The sequence below is a fragment of the Mycteria americana genome, chromosome 4 (assembly GCF_035582795.1).
Source record: "Mycteria americana isolate JAX WOST 10 ecotype Jacksonville Zoo and Gardens chromosome 4, USCA_MyAme_1.0, whole genome shotgun sequence".
Classification (NCBI taxonomy): domain Eukaryota; kingdom Metazoa; phylum Chordata; class Aves; order Ciconiiformes; family Ciconiidae; genus Mycteria; species Mycteria americana.
In genome coordinates, this window is record NC_134368.1 from 15,598,614 (window position 1) to 15,619,327 (window position 20,714).

Genomic DNA, 20,714 nt, shown 5'->3' on the forward strand with positions numbered 1-20,714 from the left:
GCGGGCGGGAGGCGCGGGGCGGGGCGGGCGGACGCCGCGCAGGCGCAGAGCGGCGGCGCCGTGGCGGGACGGAGGGGGGGTAGGGCGGTGGCGGCTGCACGTGCCGCGCGGGGCGGTCGTTGGAGGCGGCGTTTGAGGTGCGGTGGGGCAGGTAACGGTAGGGGGGAGCGGGGTGAGGCGGCACGGCATCAGCCTGCTGCCGCCGAGGAGCGGGGGTGACGGGCAGGCCGGCCGGCCTTCCCGCCCCGTGTGGCCAGGCCCCCCTCAGGCGGCCCCCGCTCGGCGGTGCCGCTCGCCTGGAGCCGGTGGAGACGGATCTGCTGCAGGGAGCGGGACGGAAGAAAGGATGGGAGGTCGCGCCGGGAAGCGGAGGGGAACCGTGAACCGCCGCCTGCGAAGCGTATCGGCATGGGGTAGGGGGGGGTTGCCAGTTTCAGGGTTACTGGTTTCCCTTGTGCTCAAGGCGTCTGGCGAAATGAGTTTTCACCTCTGAACTTTTGCACGTGCAAAATCAAACTGCTTAGATTGTCTGTTGGTGGATGCACAGTTGCGATTCTTTTCGGCCATCCAAGTGCTGCTTTCAAGCTGTAAATGTAAGATCTCCTCCTTGTATTTCTAGGGCTGTGCTTGTTTGGGGAGGAAAAAGATTGTACCCATTTCACAGAAGCTACTGACCACTCACCAACATGGTAGTTTTCACATGCAGTGCATGTGGAGAATCTGTGAAGAAAGCGCAAGTTGAAAAACATGTGAATATCTGCAGAAACTGTCAGTGCCTTTCTTGCATGGATTGTGGCAAGGATTTCTGGTAGGTAAAGAATGGGAAATAGCCTTCCTCACTCTGCAGTGGTTGTCACAAATACAATGTTTTCTTATGGTGTATTAGAATTAAATTTGGCAATTTCTGAATAATTCATATTTGTATTTAAAAATTATACATGTTTTTATATAATTTCAAGCTTAATCATCCAAGTTTGAACTGCAAGGACAACTAAACCACAAAGTACACAGAGTTGCAATTTCTTCTTTTACACTTATAAGTGACAGTGCTTTTAGCTTCTGATCATCAACAACTGTTACTTATTTTGCTACTGCAGAGAGAGCGAGATTGGCAATAATGTGAAAAATTCTGAATTTCGTTGTTGCTTCTCAGAACTCAGAAGAAAGCAGTGCTACTATCTGCTTTCGAAATATAAATACATGAATTTGCATAAGAAAATAAGATTGTCCTCAAATAACGATTATATGTCTCAATACTTCCCTGACAAAAGATTAAGATCTATGTTATTCATTCCTTTTTGGGGGCACTTACACATTGGTCAGAACTACACTACCACATTAGTATATCTGTATTTAGGAATTAGGTTTTTGCAAGCATTTTTCACCTGCTTTTCTAATTTTAAAACGTGTCAATGTGAGTAGTAAAACACAGATATGCGTTAATAGCCGTTCATATGTTACATGTACAAATGTGCATAAGTTCTAGAGTCATTGATAAAAGCAGCAGTACACTGAAGACTCAGATCTGATTTTGCAAACCAGAAATTTTCACTGAAGGCTGTGGCCTGACAGAAATGTCAGCAGTCCTATAAGCACGTACTTCAAGCACGTCAAACGTTATTCATATAAGTGTTGACAGTATGAAGGTTTAAATGTTAGATGCTATCATCTATTACTTCAGTTTGTTGATTACATAAGTCTTGCATAGTTCGAAGGACTGAAACGCTTAAGTAAACTACAGTTAAAACCTGTGTTCAGGGGCGACGATTATAAGACACATGTGAAGTGTGTAAGTGAAGACCAGAAATATGGTGGAAAAGATTTTGAAGCCAAAACTAACAAAGGAGATGCTAAACAACAGGAGTGGATTCAGGTAAGGTTTGTACTATATGCAGATATGATAAATAACTATTGTTTATAATCATTAAAGACACAAGAGAGGCTATACTGGATCAAGCCCGAGATCTCTTTTTCCCAATACCCACAGCTTTCTTTTGGCATTTCCTTGGTAGGTCTATTGCTTATCCTGGTGAGAGACACACCTTTTGTTTGTTTTGAATCTGTCTCCTACTAGTTTGATTTGATGTTCCCTAGTTCTTGCATACAAAGAGGCACTGATCATTGTCCACCCTCTTCATGGCACATATGCTTTTGTAGACCTCCTTCAAGCACCCCTCCCCATCTCATTGTCTCTGTTCCAGGCTGAAAAGTCCTATCCTGCTCAGTTGTTCTTCATACGTGAATTATATCTTTGGTCCTCTGAAGTCTTCCCAGTTCTACTGTATCCTTGTGAAATGAGGTTATGAGAACTACATACACTATTCAAGATATGGATGAACCATAGATTTACTCTGTGTCATAATGATGTTTTCTGTGTCCTCCTTTATTCCTTTCTTACTGATTTTTGTCAGTTCATCTACTTTTTTTTTGACTGCTGCTGATCATTGTGCTGGCCTTTTCATGGAATTGGCTATTTTAACCCCAAGATCTTGTGTCTAAGCTCCAGTGATCAACTTAAAGCCTGCCATTTTAGATGTGAAGTTATGATTGCTTTTCCTATGCATGCTGCTTTACATGAATTTGTGTTGAATTGAATTCACCTTTTTATTACCTAGTCACTCATTCTTTTAAGATCTTTCTGGAATTCTTCACAATCCTCATCCTGAATAGGTTCATCATCAGGAAAATTTTCCTGCCGACTTTTCAGATATTTTGTAAATATCTTGAACAGCAGAGGGTGCAGCATAGATCACAGGAAATGTCTCCTACCCTTTCTGTCCTACTCTTCAGATAGTTATTTATCCTACGCAAGAACCTACCCGCTTATGGCTGTTAGTTTCCTTTAAAGGTTTTAGGGAGGAACTCTCAGACACGTTTTTAAAACCCCATTAGATATAATTAGTTAGATCACCTTTATTCACGGATTTGTTGATTTCTATCTCGTATAGAACACAATCTAACAAAGTACTAAGCTACATGCATACTCAAGGCATATGAATAATACCATTGAAGTCAACAGATTAGTGCCATTGTTGACATTAAACATTGTTTGAGTACGTTGTTCAAAGGCAGTATGATGTGAATGCTATTGCTTATGAAAATTGTTAGCCTTCCTCAACAGTAGGTACTTTCTACACAGAAAGGTGAGAGATTATTACAGTGTGTCCTTTTCTGGTAGTCTTTAACACATCCACAAAACCTTTCGGTAAACAGATTTTCAGAAGTACAGGAAGGTTCTCCAGTGTCCAGTGGCTACATCTTTAGATAATGGGAAGCTCAGAGCCTTTTTTCCCCCACAAGCAGCAGTGCTGTTCAAGTAACTGCTACAAGGCCCTGGCCTAACCTCCTCTGTTTTCTTGTGCTGGCACTCATAGCATAGGAATATGCCTGAGCTCTCTTACGGGGATTAATGGTTGTTGAAGTTGGCACTGCTGCTAAAAGAAATGCATGTCAAACTGTGGGCTCAAAGTTTGCCTGATTTTTCACAATTAACTCCAGAAGTTTGCAAAACCCAATCAGTTGACAATTGTGTTTCTTAATGCAGGTCTTTTTCACGCTGCAAGAATCCTCTATGTGATACAGTTACTTTGCCTTTAAAAGTTTTTATTACAGGTTGTAACTTGTACATTGGAAAGCATTGGTGAGCAGTCCTACTTGCCTCTGCTTACTATATAGGTATAAATATTTATATAGATAACTTTGACGTATCTTATGCTCTATGATACTAAAGGTCAGTGTTTTTCCTATTGAACAGTTCTTTCGAGCAGGCTATACGGTCTGCGGGTACTGGGTGATTTCTGCCCAGTGTGTTTCTGACTTGCATACCTTGCATGTATCGTTTGATCATTATGCTTCTTTGCTGATTTAATTCTGGTTTTCTTCATTCAGAAAATTCATGAAGTAATGAAGAAGCCAAACATAAGCCCTAAAGTGCGGAACATTCTGGAGCAAATGCGTGTCTTTGATAATATTCCAAGAAAAAAAGTAAAGTTTCAGGTATGTTTTAATAGAGATGTGTAGTAATCCATGCAGTGAGCTTAAAAATAGACTTACTTTCTTAGAGAGTGTGACTCTCTTTTAACAAAGGTGGGACAAATTGCTTATTTGGGCATTGGTAAATAGATGGTGTAATAGCTGAGTTTCAAATAGGCAATGTTTGTAAAATACGTCTTGCTTAAAAGGACTCTGTGTGCCATTTTAATTAGGTATTAAGCCAGACTCACCGTTCAATTAATCACCATGCGTAGGCTTGTTCTTTTTTTAATACCTTTCTTTTTTTCTGTTTGCAATTTCTATGTAATGTCAACATTCTTAGACATACTTTTAAAGGATTCTTATTTCTGTGGCTTTGTTTTTTCCTGGTAAAGGCAAGATACTGTTTTGAGAGTTTTCCTGTTGCTCAGTATTCTGACAGAATCTCCCACACTGGATGCTTTACTAAACTTTGCATCACAGCCAAAGCAAATTCCAAATGTTTTATGTGGTATCAGTAAAGAATTACTGACAAGCTGGCCTTTTTTTTCCTTTTTTTAAATTTTTTCTTTTTTTTCTTTTTTTCTTTTTTTTCTTTTTTTTCTTTTTTTCTTTTTTTTCTTTTTTTCTTTTTTTTCTTTTTTTCTTTTTTTTTTTTTCTTTTTTTTTTTTTCTTTTTTTTCTTTTTTTCTTTTTTTTCTTTTCTTTTTTTTCTTTTTTTTCTTTTTTTCTTTTTTTCTTTTTTTTCTTTTTTTTCTTTTTTTTCTTTTTTTTCTTTTTTTTCTTTTTTTTCTTTTTTTTCTTTTTTTTCTTTTTTTTCTTTTTTTTCTTTTTTTTCTTTTTTTTCTTTTTTTTCTTTTTTTTCTGTTCTGTGCCTCAGATTGAGAGGCTGAGAGAAGATCATGATTACTTCCAAAGCACTCAAATAGAACTTAATAGAGCTGCGGTGAAATTGCTGCTAGTGAGCTGAAGGTTAGAATACCTTTCCACAAAATTAATGTTCTAAGCAGGGAAAGTGATATTGTTAAGAAGCCTCTTTCTTTTTGGTCAGATATGTTGCAGTGGAAGATCAAAAGGTTTTGCAGTTCATTGTTCCGATTTACTAGTGCAGCTTTCCTGGGATTTTCATTGCAATGCAAAAATCTTTACATTAGGTTTTACCTAAAATTCCATGTTCCTGAAAGCTGATCTGTTGCTGATAGTGTGAGCATATTATAAGCAGAAATTTACTGCTTTGTTTTCATTTTCAGCAGGAACTCCTGCAACAGCCCCAACAACTTTCAAATGTTTGCATTGAGATATTTGCTTAAATCTTCCTTTTCTGTAATAAAGTAAGGTATCCATTTAGGAGCATGACCATCTGTCCAGTACACAAATAAATAAGTAAGATCAGATCCTTACTGTTTTAACTCATGGGAACAGTGAGAAGGTTTGGTAGGACATTGACATAACCAGCTGTATTCAAAAGCTTGAGGATTATTTTTGCTATATGTTTGCCTCTTCTGGATTATTGTTGGTGAGTCAATGGAGAGGCATGGTATAGCTTTGTAACAGTACGCAGGCATTAAGTGAAACAATTTAGCATGGAGGTTTAAGAGAGTCATAGAGAGTAAATGTCTAACCAGATATTAATCAGAAGAAGTGATTAGATTCTTAAATGAAAAATAAAAACCAGAACCAAATATATGGTGATCAAGAAGAAAATCAGAGATGCACCTTTTCAGTTATTGTTTTTTTCCTGCACAGAATTGGATGAAGAACAGTTTGAGAATTACTGACAGCACTTTGCAAGACCAGGTGTGGGATATTTTCTCTGAAGCAACCAGAAACGTAAGTTAAGTTAGAGGTACAACATCGTACAACAGAAATGGAGTCAAAAATGCTGGGAGGAAAACCTTTCAGACTCCCTTTGTAGATGTTAGCAGAAATATTGTCTCCCATTGTTAAAATGGATTATGTTATAATGTAACATTACTAGACTAAATTGTTAATTCGTGGAATATACTGTTGCTGAGTAGTTGTGCATGCTGGGCAGGTTGTGATTGAAAACTTGGACGCAGTGACACGATTGTGACACGATAATCAGAAGGCTAATTTAACTTTATGCTATTAGTACATAAGGAAAGGGAAAAACACTACCTTTATCTTTGGTTCCAGTCTTTTACAACACACTAAGACGGAATAAACCAACGTCTTTTCAGAACTTTATTGGCCTCAAATTAATGTGTTTTGGAGTGGGAAATTAACAGCACCTAGTTTACCTATTTTATTAGTGGAGAGAGATGAGATCCTCCAGTTTGTGGTGCAGATTCCTCCCACTTCTGTGTCCAAGTTGTGGACTCACACTGACCTTCTTTCTCAGTGCCTAATTCTTTGCTATTTCAGTACTAGCTTAGCATGTTTTGGTAAGGTGTTGTTTTGATTGTTTGTTTACATCTGTTTACTAGAAAGCTGTTACAGAAGCTTACTTCTCTGTTGATGTGAAGATTGCTCTCCCCCTCCCCCCAGCTTCTTTTGAGGAAGAGCCCAGGCATAGCTTTAACATTAATCCCTTGTTGATCATGCTTCATTTTCCTGATTTGATGATTCCAGTTAGATCTATTTGTAGTTTTTCTGAAGAATCCACATATAAGAGCCAGGAAGGAAGCAAGTACATTTTTTTAAAGGATACGACCATAACATAAACTCTGGGCACTGAATTTCAAGTATATTGGCTTGCTGGAACATTAATTCTGAGTTGATACAACTTCACTAAAGCCAAAAGCAGTTCACTCTTGATTTAAACTGGTTTTTTTTAAAAAAATCAATGTTGAATCTGAACAATTATTTTATTTAAACACAAGTAAACAATTTACATTTTCCATAGAAATATAGCATTAAAGTAAAATATGTAACACAACTTCCTTGCTCAGATCATTTCAACACACCTTTAAGAGTTCTTAAATACATCTTAAGATATTCTTTGTAATACATACCTTGAAGTGTCTGTACTCAAGGAAGTTCTTAAGTGGAATTCAAATTTAGTAAATGAGTAATCGAAATTACTCTTCACAAAAACATATTGGTACTAAGTTGCTTGTACAAACACGTATTCTCTTTCTAAATAGCCACATGAACATTTCAGTAATTGTATTTCACTTGTAATTATTAAAATGAAAGTTTAAAGATAAAAATGTTCATTAATATATTAATGCTTCTACAAGAAAATTATGATAAGCCCAAGAACATTAAAAGAAAACCAAATACGTTAAGGTGACAAAAGTACAATTAAAACAACCAGCGCTGCCTTTGTTGACATCATGCAATAATAGTTTGTTGTCCCAGACACATCCCAAGACAGGGAACTGGATGGTAAAGCTAGGATTATTACTTAAGGGCCGTATATTTGGGGATAGGTTCTGTATCTTGCTGTAATATGCTGTATTTTGGCTGCGTAAATCAAAGAGTTGTCTCTCCCTTAACTTAATTACATTTAGCAAATATGTTAAAAAAATACATAGACAATTATTTCAAATGGAAATTATGTATGTTGTAAGATAACATTTCTTCTGTGATGTTAAGATGATTAGCATTTAGGCTGTCAAGTTAAAAGAAGAATCAGCCACACTATTTAGTGCTATTCCTCAGGTAACTGGTGTCACCACCTGTAAGCAATTTAATTGAATTCAGGATATTAGTGTTCTTCATTAATGATGTAGTAGAGAAAAGCTGCAATGTCAAAAAAGGCATGTAAAAATTGTAATAATCTGTCTTTCAACAAAAGATTTCAAGTGAAAAAGAACAAGACAAGCCACAACAGAAGGAAGAGCGGCAGTCTGCAGAAACTGGGCAAAATACAATGGCAGAAGAAAATGGAATTACAAATGATAACATTGAGAGGAAAAAGAATAAAAGAGAACGAAAAGAAGAGAGACAAAAGAACAAAAAGAAGGAGAAAAAAGACTTGAAATTAGAAAACCAGTCAGAAGTAAAAAAGAGTAAAAAGTCCAAAAAAGGAAAGGAGAGCTTGGAGAATGAATTTGAAATAAATGGAAATGGCCATCAGAGTGAAACAGAGGAGGAAACAAATGTAAAGAAACGCAAACATAAACATGTAGAAGGTATCCATCCTACACCTTATATTCTTGTTTGTTTTCAAGATGCTTTTTCTCAATGCCTTAAAGCTCAATAATCTACTTTAGGAGAATTTTTTTAGTAAGTTACATATACAAATTAGATTATTCTTTAACACTGCGGTTGCACAGTCCTTTTATGAAGTCTGAACTTCTTAGCAAATATAAACTCGTGTAACAAGAACAGAAACTTTAAGTCACGTCAGAACTTTTCTTCTAGTTTTATAATTTTTTGTGTATGTTTATCCAATTCCATCTCTAGAGGAACCTCATATCACAACAAAGAGAATGAAAACTGAAAACATTTCAGAAGACATGGAAACAGAAAACACCAATGGCAAGGAAGAAAATGGGGGAACAGAGAAAGGTATTCTTAAAGGGGGAGTTTTGATAGTTAAAAACTATGCTGCAAAAATCTAGTGCAGAATATAAATACAGTGCTTCTGCAGCAAGCCATGAAATAAATTGTGCCTCAGTATACACATACATATACATATGTATGTTCAGTAGACATATCTATTCCAGAGTAAGTAGCCTGTGCTACACTCAACACCTGATGCTGAATTACGTCTCTCATTTGTTGCTTCTGCTGCGCTGACAACCTTTGGCTATGCTTGCTTTCACTGGGCAGTGAGGAATTTGGCATGTTTGTTTCGCCGCAGCAGGTCTCTTCCCTGCTGCCGTGCACATTAGCCAACATAGAGGAAAAAGGGTAACAGCTCTCTTACATCTCTTTGTATCTCTTATATCCCCATTTTTGCTCAGTGAATCATAAATTGGACTTCAGCTGTGTTTGACCTTAGTTTATGCTTAGATAAACCTACTTATGCCTATCATCCAACACACTATTACTGTCAGGGAACGTCTGTACTTGAACGTACAGATTGTTTATTTGGAAACTAGCACTTAATGGCCTCTGAATTGGGTACTGTGTGAAATTCACTACCTGTGCTCTAAGGGTGAGGAGACAGGATCTTCCCAACTATTCCTGTATTATGTAAGCATTGCTGCTTAATAGCTGAAGCACAGAAGTTAAGTAAAAGCAATCCTGACCCTAGTCGTTTGAGTAGTATGTTGGTTCTTCATGTTTATCCTATTATAATCTTCAGAAACAGCCTACCTGATTTTATGCTTAAGACACCCTGCTGTTGTAGGGTCAGTAAGATAACAATGAACTGTTGTGGCAGCTGAATGGGTTCCAAAATTAGGAGATTGAAGGCTGGTGCCTACTAGAGAAGACAACCTGGAAATACCTAATTTTACTAATGATGATGTACACCTAATTATTTTCTAGGTAAATTCAACTGGAAGGGAACCATCAAAGCTGTTTTGAAACAGGCTCCAGACAATGAAATTTCAATTAAAAAACTAAGAAAAAAGGTAATGTACAACATTTTTTTTTTTAAATATCCTTTGGTCTTGTAAATTTCTTTCTGTAATGCTTATGTTCACAAAATCCTGTCCCACATAAGCAAAAAAGTGTGACAAAGCAAATTTTGCTTTGACTTTTTTGCTTGCTTTTTTGGTCAATTATCAAAATAATTGATATTTAACAGAGTATCAATTGACAGAACGTCAACTGAAGGACATGTTCTTTATTACTTACTGGACTACAGAAGAAATTCAGTGCTAATTCTGCAAAGGAATAATAGCATAATAGATACCATGCTACTTTTAATACAGTAACATGAATGTATTATTGCTTAAAGTGGAATCATCGTCACTAACTCAAAACTGTTGCTCTGTCTTTGTGCAGGTAATAGCTCAGTATTACGCAGTAGCTGGTGAACATCACAAATCAGAAGAGGATATTCTAGTCATATTTAATAAGAAAGTGAATAACAATCCCAAATTCAAAGTTTTAAAGGACAGAGTTAAACTCCTGAAGTAAGAGTTTGTATACTTTTCATAACCTTTGCATTTTAATCTTGCAGACTGGGTTTTCTCAATTCTTTCTTTTTCTCAATTCTTCTGTCAGCTGTACAAGTATCATGCATTGGTCTCAATTTAAATTGTGTATGTGAGAGCAGAATTTAACTTTTTAAGACTGGATTCCTCCTCTTTTTCTAGATTTATCACAGAACATTTTTTGATATTTTATTTTTTGATTTTATGGAAAATGTATATTTTTTGGTACAAGTTTTAAGAGGTATTGAAAATGATTGCTGCCTACTGTATTAAAATTCTTCCAGTAATGGATATGCGCTAAAATTCAAAATGGTATGACTGATATCCCCTTTATGCACTGTAGCTAGTATATGCAGGCTTTAATAACCTGTTAATTTTGTGTTGTAAAATGCATAATTAAAGTGTCTGTCAAGTTTGCGTATGTAATATTGCACATTCAGTGAAAATCTGAGTTCCCTGTATATGCATAGCTACTGAATGTTTTAATTAGTAATGCAACTGACTTTGGTGTAAGTGGTCACATGGGCTAAGAACTGACAGAGGAAATAAATTACTTCAAAACACCACCTTAAAGATAATAAATCTTGCCACTTTATGATTGTATAATAAGTCCACAAATTATACAAAATTTGAAGAGGCTGTTATATTGCAGTCACCGAAACAATTTAGGCATGCCAGAAATCTTACGCGTATGTAAAGAGACAGAGTTGCCTGGGGAAAGTTATTTGATAAGTTTATAGGGTTTTAATCAAATGCAAAATAATTCCAGATAGGGAGTTTCCTACCATGAAGTAATCTGTTAAAAACAGTGGTAGAAAGCCAGTGAAAATTTCTTGCAGTAGATGGTATGGTGTTTTGGAAAATTTCATAATGATTTCAAGCAGATACACTTTTATAAAACTTCATAATGAAAATATCTGAATTTATAGAAATACTGAATATATTAAAAGTATAAAGATGAAAAAAGTAACTGATACACTGGGTCCAGTTTTTCTGAGTACATATTTGTCTCATTTATTATAAAAGTTGCAATAAAAATACCTAATAAATTTAAGATCTCTTCAATAGGTGTTTGTTGTTAATTCATGAAAATTGCTTTGGAGATAAATAGAATAAAATTTATTTACAGACATGGAGAAACTCCGAGAAGTTATTTGAACACATTTCAAAAGCTTAGATTTCTTTTTTTTTTGTTTTTGATTTAGGAAAGGACATATAAAAGCGTAAGTCCTTGTCAGCGAAACTCAAATTAATACAGTGCTGTTAATCTTTTCACTGACTGTATTTATTTTACTGTTATTTTGTAACAACTATTGTTACATTAAGTTCCTGAATAGTTTTGTTACAGTAATTGTTACAGGTTTTAATTTTTTTTGTTTAGAATTAATTCCAGATTATGCCATTCTCTTATACTTTTCATCTTCCATTGTTGTTGACCACAGCACGTGTTTGACACATGTATAGAAACATTTGCTGAACTTCTGCTGATGATATCCTAAGTTGTTGTGATGACAGCAGCAGTTATGGGTGCAGTCAGCAGCTGCTACAGTTGTGGCGGCTAATTCTGTGCCATGCCTCCATCCTCTTCTCCCTACCCTCAGACTAGGATCTAACCTCTCTTTCTGCCTTACACTTCAAAATGCCAGTCCCAAGTCCCCAAGCCAGGATTGTCTTCCTGCTTTCTGCCTCCGCTCTCATCAGGCAGCTGGTTCCAGCTGCCTTGTGGGAGTGTATCTTGCAGCTCAGGTCAGTTTCTGAACAAGGTAGCAGAAGCGCTCTCTGCCCAGCGAGTTGGGGAGTAGCACTACTGGCCATATCACCGTTGGCAACTTGCATTACCCACACATTTTTTTCAATAAAGGCCTATTTTCTTGACATGCTCATGAACTCATCAGCTGCATTCTTTTTCAAACTGGTAAGGGCAGTTTGGATTGTTTATGCTATGCATTTAAAAATACATATTCACAGCAAATTCTTACTTTGGAGTGTTGCAAGTTATCTTTTACAGCTTGGGAGAATGACAGTTTCTGCTCATGAAAAGCATCAGCATTTTCTAATCCACAGACAAAAAAGCTGATCTATTTCCGATGGAAACAAGTTAAGAGTCTAAAAGAACCTCTGAAGTTGTACAACAGTTCTTATTCAGTCTAACAGATACTTACTTGGTTCCTGCCATTGCAGAGTGCTGGTGTCTGATGCTCAGGGTTTACTTCAGTGATCAGTGAATGAAGCGAAGCAGCAGACTAAGTGTTCAGAAACACCATGCATCAGTTTAAAGCTGAAAATAAGAAATACTGTATCAAATCAACAGTACGCAGATGAGCTCTCTCAGTAGGATTTGACCTGGGCATTTTTTCCTGCAGTAACTGTTGTGATTCTTAATGGTTCAAACACCCGACTTCCCCCATGCATTGCCATGGTTGCGCTAGTAGTGCCTGCGTGGGGTAGTAAACATGACTTCCGCATCTTATTCTTCCCCTCTCTCTGTAAAGGGCAAAGCAGCACCAGCTGCCATTCAGTTTCTTCCTAACAAGTTGGCAGACATGGATCAAATTAATGCCTCTTCATTGATGGTCACTGCTGGGAGTCTATTGCAACTACGTCCTCTTATAATTACAGTTGTATTACCTCATTATACATCATTATAGTAGTATTACCTTTTCCTAGACCATTGGCAGAAAGAAGGGGCAGGGGGAGCAATATGCTTTGTAGGTGTATTTTTCTTTCTGAATGTTCCTGGAAGTACTGTAGTATGGTAGATGAGTCTATGCCTCTAATTACCGATGACTTCAAGTGCTGTTGAAGTCCCTGCATAGTCCATTATTGACATGGAGCTCTCCAGTGAAAAAAAAAAACAAAAAAACAAACGACCTCTGTGGTTTTTTATTAGACAATTAATAGATTCCTCAGAGGACTGAAATTGGCTTTTCCATGTACAACAGATTCAAGCTTTAATTTACTCCTTGCAACTAATGATGTCTCGATCAGATTGAAGTTACCCTGTTCTTTAAAACTACCAGTTTAGTGGTAATCGTTTCAGAGGGAGGCATAATCCATTGCAGACCGTTCAGAATATTTCATTGTCCTGGTTTCGGCTGGGATAGAGTTAATTTTCTTCCTAGTAGCTGGTATAGTGCTGTGCTTTGGATTTTAGTATAAGAATAATATTGATAACATGCTGATGTTTTGGCTGTTGCTAAGCAGTGTTTACATTGGTCAAGGACTTCCCCCCCCCCCCCCCCCTTCAGCTCCCCATGCTCTGCCAGGTGCCCAAGAAATGGGAGGGGGGCACAGCCAGGATAGTTGATCCAAACTGACCAAAGGGCTATTCCATACCATATGATGTCATGCCCAGTATATAAACTGGGGGGAGCTGGCCAGGGGGTAGTGATCACTGCTCGGGGACTGGCTGGGCGTCGGTCGGCGGGTGGTGAGCGGTTGTATAATTTTTTATATATATATTTTTTTCCCCTTTTTTCCCTCCCTTGGGTTTTGTTCCTCTCTCTCTCTCTCGTTTTTTTCCTTCTCATTATAATTCATTATTATTATTACTATTATTTTGTTCCAATTATTAAACTGTTCTTATCTCAACCTACAAGTTTTCTTACTTTTGCTCTTCCGATTCTCTCCCCCATCCCACTGGGGGGGGAAGTGAGCGAGCGGCTGTGTGGTGCTTAGCTGCCGACTGGGGCTAAACCACGACATTCATGAAGACAGAAAAACAGTAAGACCTATCTAATTTCTGTTTGGTGATTAATCAGCATATTACCAGTATTTTTTTTTAATCCCATGGATCTGTTGCGATGAAGTTATGTACCTTGGATGCTCTTTTAAGTGGGGGGAGGATGTACAACCTTAAGATTTACCAAATGGAAGAGGGCAACAGTATCAGTTACCTGCTTGCATTCAGAGAGCGTGTAATGTTAAAAATTATTATTCCAGACAGTATAAGGGAACAGCAAGGCACAACCCACAGTGGTAATGTGGAAACTTGCCGAGCACCTGGTTGCAGTTTAATTAATATGTTCATTAAGCATTATTATCTGATCCCAGCTTCTAGGTCAGATGATTAATTTGATTGAACAGCTCTTAAGTCCTCATTTGAGTGACTTTGGGGTCTGTCACCTTCAAGAACAAATGACAGGACTGACATCCATCCGTGCATGCGTGTATTTGAAGAAGGAAGATGTAGCTCACAGTAATTGCAATGGTTCTGGGTGTTGTGCATATGCTGATTGCATGACTGCTATCCCTCCCTTTTGCTCTATCCTTGACCATCTAAATCGACCACTGCAAGCCATTGCCATTGATGCCAAGTTTGATGCCCACAGAAATTTATCTGACATGATCCACAACTGATGTTTTAAATACATTTGGCAACAGGCACATGATGAACCAGAAACTTTGTCATCTTTGATCTATGTTCTCTATGACATAACCCAAGTCAATTGATTAGGGTTATGCACGGACAGGAAAGTTGTGGGTGCATTTATCAAGCACACTGCTGACCTCCTGTTCAAAAATATATGTCAAGTACAGAATATTTAAAAGAATGTCATGACAGTACTAAGTAGCCCTTTATTTTAACATTTTTTCTGACAGAACAGCTGTGGTATTGGACTTTCTTTTAACAGCATGCCAGTGTATTGGGTTTGCGTTGCTATATACTGAACCATTGAGTTCATTTCTTGTAGCATTTGGTCATGAAGCCATCAAAGCCACATCCGAGTAATGACTTCAGTTATATACATGGGGAGATTCAGCAAAATCTAGCACACGTTGCAGTCATATAATTAAAAAAAACCACAAACCCAACAGCAAACCAGAGACCACTGAGCTGTTGCAGACCCTCAAAATCAAAATTGCTAGCTTACAACATTTCCACTTTTTATTCTGATACCTTTCCAGTTCTAACAAACCCTATATTTTGGTACATGAACTTGCTGGGCAGTTCAGGTAATACTAGTATTACGCAGGTCAGTAAAATAAGACTTAAGTATTAAGTGTTTGAACATCAAACAAACAAAAAAAAACCCTGAAGGCCAGCAGCACCTCTGCAAGTTCTTTAGAGAAGGTATTTTTAGAGCATTGTTGCCTTTCCCACTATTAATTTTTTCTGTTCTTTCAGGACCAAGGGGCATTGCTTAACGTTGATTCTGCAGTGTGGCAGAATCATGCGGCTGATGGACACGTACCTTTTGTTGTGTTTGTCTCATAGCCCCATACTAGCTACTATAAAGAAAATTAACTCTATCCCAGCCAAAGCCAGCACAGCAATCAACCAACAGTAATATTCAGAAAGGGACTTTCCTATCTTGCAGCTGCCATTCTAGATTCCAAGGAAAGGAGAGGGAGCCCTTCCAAACTTTGGAGAGGCAGAAAAGCTACTGTAAAATCCCATAACTTAAAAAAAGGAGATAAAGTAGCATAAGTGTCAATTCTATTTTTGTGCATTTCCTAGTTAGTTACATTAATTTATACCATTAAAGCTAGTATTTTAATATAGTTTGTACAGATAGATCTCAATAAATGAGAATGTAAAGAGTTCTGATTTTCCTAGCAAGAGCTGGGTATTTAAATGTTACAGTATGAAAAAAAGTCTAATATTAAATATTTACTTTGTAACTACATATTTTACACTTGTTCTGTTTCAAATTGAGATGTGAAAACAGGTAAAATTAATGTTAACATTTTACAGTTTTCCCGTATTGACTCAGTACTGTAACCACGGAAATTTCTTTGTAGTAACATGGGTCAGGGTACTGAAAAATGAGTGCAAGAGAATGCTTGTTTAAAGCTTCACTTAGCATTTAATACAAATTGACAAAATCATGCAGAATTTATTTTTTTACTTTCCACAAATTATATGTTTAGCAGTCATTGTTAATGTCAACAATCACAATAAATTTATGAGAAACCATCAGATAATAGTAACATAGCATTACAAAATGTTCCAGAATATGTTTGTTCTGTTGATTTTCTAAACGGCATAACATATCTCCATAATAAAATACACCTTATTGCTAAAATTTTCCTTTCTAAAATAGTGTCTTGGAAATTGAGTGTCTTGGTGGCAGGGGGGAAGGAAGAAGTAATTTAAATTAGAAAAATGTTTAAAGCTAGTTGCTTTCTTGATAAGTATAGCATAAGTATTTAAGCAGGGAGTTTAACCACTGAAAGAAGAAAGCTTCAAAGGACAGCTACTTATTTGTTGTGCTCAGCACTCCACTGTACTGGTGCATTAGAGTAGTTCATTCTTCTTTCTCCCAGGGAAAACCGATCCTCCCACCTGGTGCTATAATCCGATTGCATCAGTACAATGTAGTCAGACCCCGACATGAGTAGTGGCTTATAGCTGATGACCACAGCACAGAGACCCAATACATGACTTCATTCGGAAACTTTTAAAGCTGTAACACTCACCCCTGTTAAGGAAATAAGAGAGCAAATATTAAACTTTTTGTGCGAGATAAGCAAAAAAAGGCATATTGTTCTATACATTGAGCTGTATTCACAGGTTACAAGATATCTCAGTCAATATATTCAACATTTATCCCTTTCTTCTCCGAATTTAGCTTTTAAGAAAAAACAAGAATAAGTCCTCTAAGTTTCTTTTCTGCTCTGTCAGCCAAGAAAAGCAGCATATCATGTTTCCCATTAGTACTTTTACAGGAAATGTTATTTTATATTGAATTCTAAATTTCACTTGGACTAGAGGAAGTTTTAGTAGTAACTTTTCTTTGCACTTGTTAAGATACAATTCCTTTCGCACCTGTAACCTACTGCTTTTCTTTGCACTTGTTGAGATATAATTCCTTTTGCACCTGTATCCTTATGCTTTTATGCTCTCACAGGGTAAGGGCTGAAAAACCTTCAAGCTTTTTGCTTAGATTGGACTTTTTTTCTGTAAACTGCAGATCACAGAGCTTAGTCCTTTCTCAAACATATCTTCATCTTATTTTTTATTTATCCTTCCTCTTTAAATTTACCCTAGAAGACTTAGAATTGTGCAGTCTTCAAACAGAGACTCTGTGTTTATTCAGATCTTTTGTACAGAAACTGCCCTTGCTACTCAACTGTGTATCTGAGTTACAGCAGAAGTAAAATAACTGATTCCTACAGAAGTAGTTTTGTAGTTCCTGAAATGACCTGAAAGTAACAGAAAAACAGAAATTATGTCTCTGTATGCCTACCCATTAAACTACTATTCTCAAACTTTTAGGTGGAATGCATTACAACTAAATTAGTATCAAAATCCTAATCGAGGCCTGATTACAAATTCAAGCTCAACTCTCACATATATTCGTTTTATTAGAAAAAAGGTGCTTTTAAACATACTGAGATCTTCCACTCACGCAGCATGAAATCCATCTGAAAGTATTCAGGTCACTATGTCTCATTTAAGTGACAAACAATGAAAAATAAAACCCGAATTCCACCTGCATTGCAGCTGGCTCAAAACATGTGATTTTTACTCCTTCATTTTGTTCTTTGCAGCAGCCATGTAATGAACTCCCATGATCCAGCCATTACTGTATAAATACAAAGCATGAAGTACACTTTTATACATTTGATTTTTTGTCCTTCTGATGGCCTTTGATTCTTGATGATGAGAAGGAATTCAAGGAGGAATACAGAGCTATTGACACTGTATAGTATCCATGCATGACAAAAGCTAATGTTTTTCGTGGGTGATACAGGACCAGAATTTTCTCCTAGACTTTTCTTTCTTACCATTAAAGTAAGTGTTTCACTTACTGAAGTGAGTACTTTGTGCCTGCATTTCTGCCTTGCATTTCTAAATCAATTGCCAGTATAAAAGCTTTTACTGAATTGTACAGACATCTCTTATGCTTAGAGTGCTTTATTGATTTTTCTTTTCATCTATCCATTCTACCATTTACTATAAGACATTTCATGGACTGTTTGTTCTTACAATTTCCTTGTCTTACACCATGAAATATGTTTCCTCTTCCCTTCTTGCTGCTACAATTCTGTCTCACCTACCTTTGAAAGTTCAGCCTTTTTGGTGAACTTTCAGAACTTAAGTGGTTTCAAAGGTTAGCACTGCATAAGTTTTCTATGAGAAGAAAAAATATGAACTCAGTCTATGTTCTTAAAGACCTGTTCATGTCAAGCAGATTAGCCAAAACAGTAACAGGAATTTTACAACAATCCTCCAGCTAAAATTTCAAATTGAGGTATTGCTGAATTTAGTTTTCATACCAGCAAAACATCTTTCTCTCTTCCTTTCTCTCTCTGACGGTATAGCACTCTGTCAGTGTTCCCTCTAACTCTGTTGTCCAATTACAATCCCAGATCAAAATATATGAAAAATTGACCCTACAGGATACATAAGTGGTAATGGACTGTGAAGGACAATGGTAAAGAAAACCTGCTTATAAACCTGAATGAAATGTGTAAGAGCTTTGTTTCATGTTTATTTTTTTCAGGACTCCACAGAAAAATTAACCAGGCAAACAGCACAAGCTGAATTCCACACTATATACATCAGTGAGATGTTCCTATGCTGAACACATCATGAAAATTATCTGTACTTCCCAGTCTTGTAACAGTGAGGTCCATGTGCCCAAGGATCTTTGTCCCTGCTTCATTACAAAAGCCAAATCACAGGCAGTGGGGACACTAGACCATCTCCAAAACAACAGTTAATATGCTACCACAGCCTAAAACAATGCTAACCTCTATCAATACAGAAATAAGGTGTCATGCCTAAAGAGAGCAATACTCCTGTAGAGCAAATATTCAATGAATAATAAACTTGAATGCCCATTCCCACAATTGATACACAGTCTCTCCTATGTGAATTAGATCTGTGATCTTCATTATTCAAAAAAAACCCAAACAACCTTTAGGATGTTCCTAAATGCCCTAAGTATGAAATTCTCATATTGTTACAGATGCATGGTTGCACAGACTTTTTCATCAGTGAGGAAATCAGTTTCAGTAATTCCCAAGTGTTCCCTTTCCCACCCTCCCACATCTGGCCATTTGTTTTTGCCTCTCCGCCACCCCCTGCATTTTTGCAGGCTTTTAAAACCAGATCAAATCCTCAAACTGAGAGGTATTATATACCACTACTAGGGATTGAGTAGTCAAGAACAATTATAGCTGGAGTATTGCTGCCAAGTGCTTTGTATCATTAAACTGTAGTCTTAGGAAAACATTTTGAGAGCCATTGTACTCCCTAAGAAAGTATGCATAGTTAAGTGAAACTAAACTCAAGAAATGTTTTAGGAGGGAGAGTAGGAAGATTTACTTAGCAACTTCTAAGAGAATGGTTTATCCAGATTTATTTCATTGGTTTTGTTTACACATTTGAAGATCCACGGTGGAATGAACAGTCTTCTCATTTTATATTCTTAATGCTGATTATAGAAAAAGGCAAGAGTCAAACATTGAAGCTACCTAACATTTTTAATCTGGAAAACTGAGGGTGTTGAAATGATCTTCCATCAAATAGATACTTCAGATTAAAGTAATGTTCTGGACCAGCTACTTTTTTGTAATTTGCAGACAACTTTCAAGGTGAAGAATAACATACCTAGATAAATCAGATGACATTATATGGTGCGTTCTTTTCCTGTTCTCTTAGATGCCTTCTTCACCTTTTTAACCGCCTTTATCTTTTCTGCTTTCTTTTCCTTCATGAAGTTAAAATGCTTGCATGCTTATATATAGTGCATTCTTGGTATCAAACACACTATTATATGTATTGTTTCCTTCCTAAAGCGTCAATTCAGGGCTGCACTGTAATTTAATACTCGCATGAGAATTCAACTCGAGTTCAACAGTTTGTATATGTACAACGTTCAGATTCAATTGAGTTTTAACCTTCAGTTGTTTTTCAGATCTGCATGAAGTTATTCATACCAAGTGCTTTCAAGTCCTTCGGTGATTTTTTCCATTGTACTGAATTTAAAATAACTAAAGGAATGCTAGATGAAAGCAAGAGAACTGTAGTACTACTTGAAGGCTTTTTTTCTTACCTGGATGACTGAGACAATGCATTTACTTTTTCATTTGGTGTAAGAGAGGACATGCAATGCTTTACTCCAAGAACAACATTTAGAAAGGATTGAGAATCTCTACCCATCTGATCCTTTTACTCCTGATGGTGGAAGATAAGCAGCAGATTACTACTCACTTCATTTCTTAATTCATGAACAGAAAGCCCGGAGTATATTGTACAATCATTCCTCAAAATGAAGAATATGCATACGCTGTAGCCAACCTCCTTCAGCTGAAAATGAACATAGGGAGAGAGGAGCCAGCCCTACTTAGATAAGGAATGAAGAAAATTCCAGTCAGGTCTCTTGTGAACAGGTAACATTTGGGCTAATTTAGCTATTGACTTCTGTAATGGGGAAAAAGTTATGAATATTTGCTAGAATACTAGAAAACTAATTTGAGTTTCTAGAAGCGAGAATTTAACTGAGAAGCCTAATTCCCAGTCAAGGAACATAAAAAGCTACCTCTTGTGTATGTTGTTAAGAGTTACCTGAAAATCAACATAAAAACAACTCATCAGTAGATGACAAATACTGAGTGAGCAACAAGAAAATGAATTTTAAAATATCCAATTAGATGGTAAAATTCAGCTTTCGTTTGTAACTGCAAAACCTGAATATTTAAAAACATTCGAATAACTTACAAAGCATTCTTTTCTATTTAAAAGAACACAAAGGCGTTGAAGTCAGT

At 36.9% G+C, this 20,714-nt stretch overlaps 1 protein-coding gene across 3 annotated transcripts; it reads left to right on the plus strand.

Annotated features, from left to right (window-relative positions):
* LYAR (Ly1 antibody reactive) lies at positions 1-10,011 on the plus strand. 3 transcript variants are annotated; one of them, XM_075499752.1, is made up of 9 exons: positions 1-137; positions 620-808; positions 1,759-1,873; positions 3,889-3,996; positions 5,719-5,802; positions 7,736-8,072; positions 8,347-8,451; positions 9,379-9,464; positions 9,841-10,011. In XM_075499752.1, exons 2-9 carry the CDS (start codon positions 687-689, stop codon positions 9,973-9,975), a joined length of 1,092 nt encoding a protein of 363 aa, XP_075355867.1. In that variant the 5' UTR covers positions 1-137; positions 620-686; the 3' UTR covers positions 9,976-10,011. The 3 variants fall into 3 exon arrangements, with proteins under 3 accessions (XP_075355867.1, XP_075355868.1, XP_075355869.1); XM_075499753.1 differs by having other exon boundaries at positions 55-151; XM_075499754.1 differs by lacking the exon at positions 1-137 and adding an exon at positions 336-413.
* Positions 10,012-20,714: the final 10,703 nt, after the last annotated feature.

What these genes read in the sequence shown, in the direction of transcription:
- LYAR (XM_075499752.1), top strand. Translation starts at nt 687, where the DNA reads ATGGTAGTTTTCACATGCAGTGCATGTGGAGAATCTGTGAAGAAAGCG. An exon ending in GATTGTGGCAAGGATTTCTG is followed by an intron (nt 809 to 1,758) that starts GTAGGTAAAGAA and finishes ACCTGTGTTCAG; the next exon opens with GGGCGACGATTATAAGACAC. An exon ending in AAATGGGGGAACAGAGAAAG is followed by an intron (nt 8,452 to 9,378) that starts GTATTCTTAAAG and finishes ATTATTTTCTAG; the next exon opens with GTAAATTCAACTGGAAGGGA.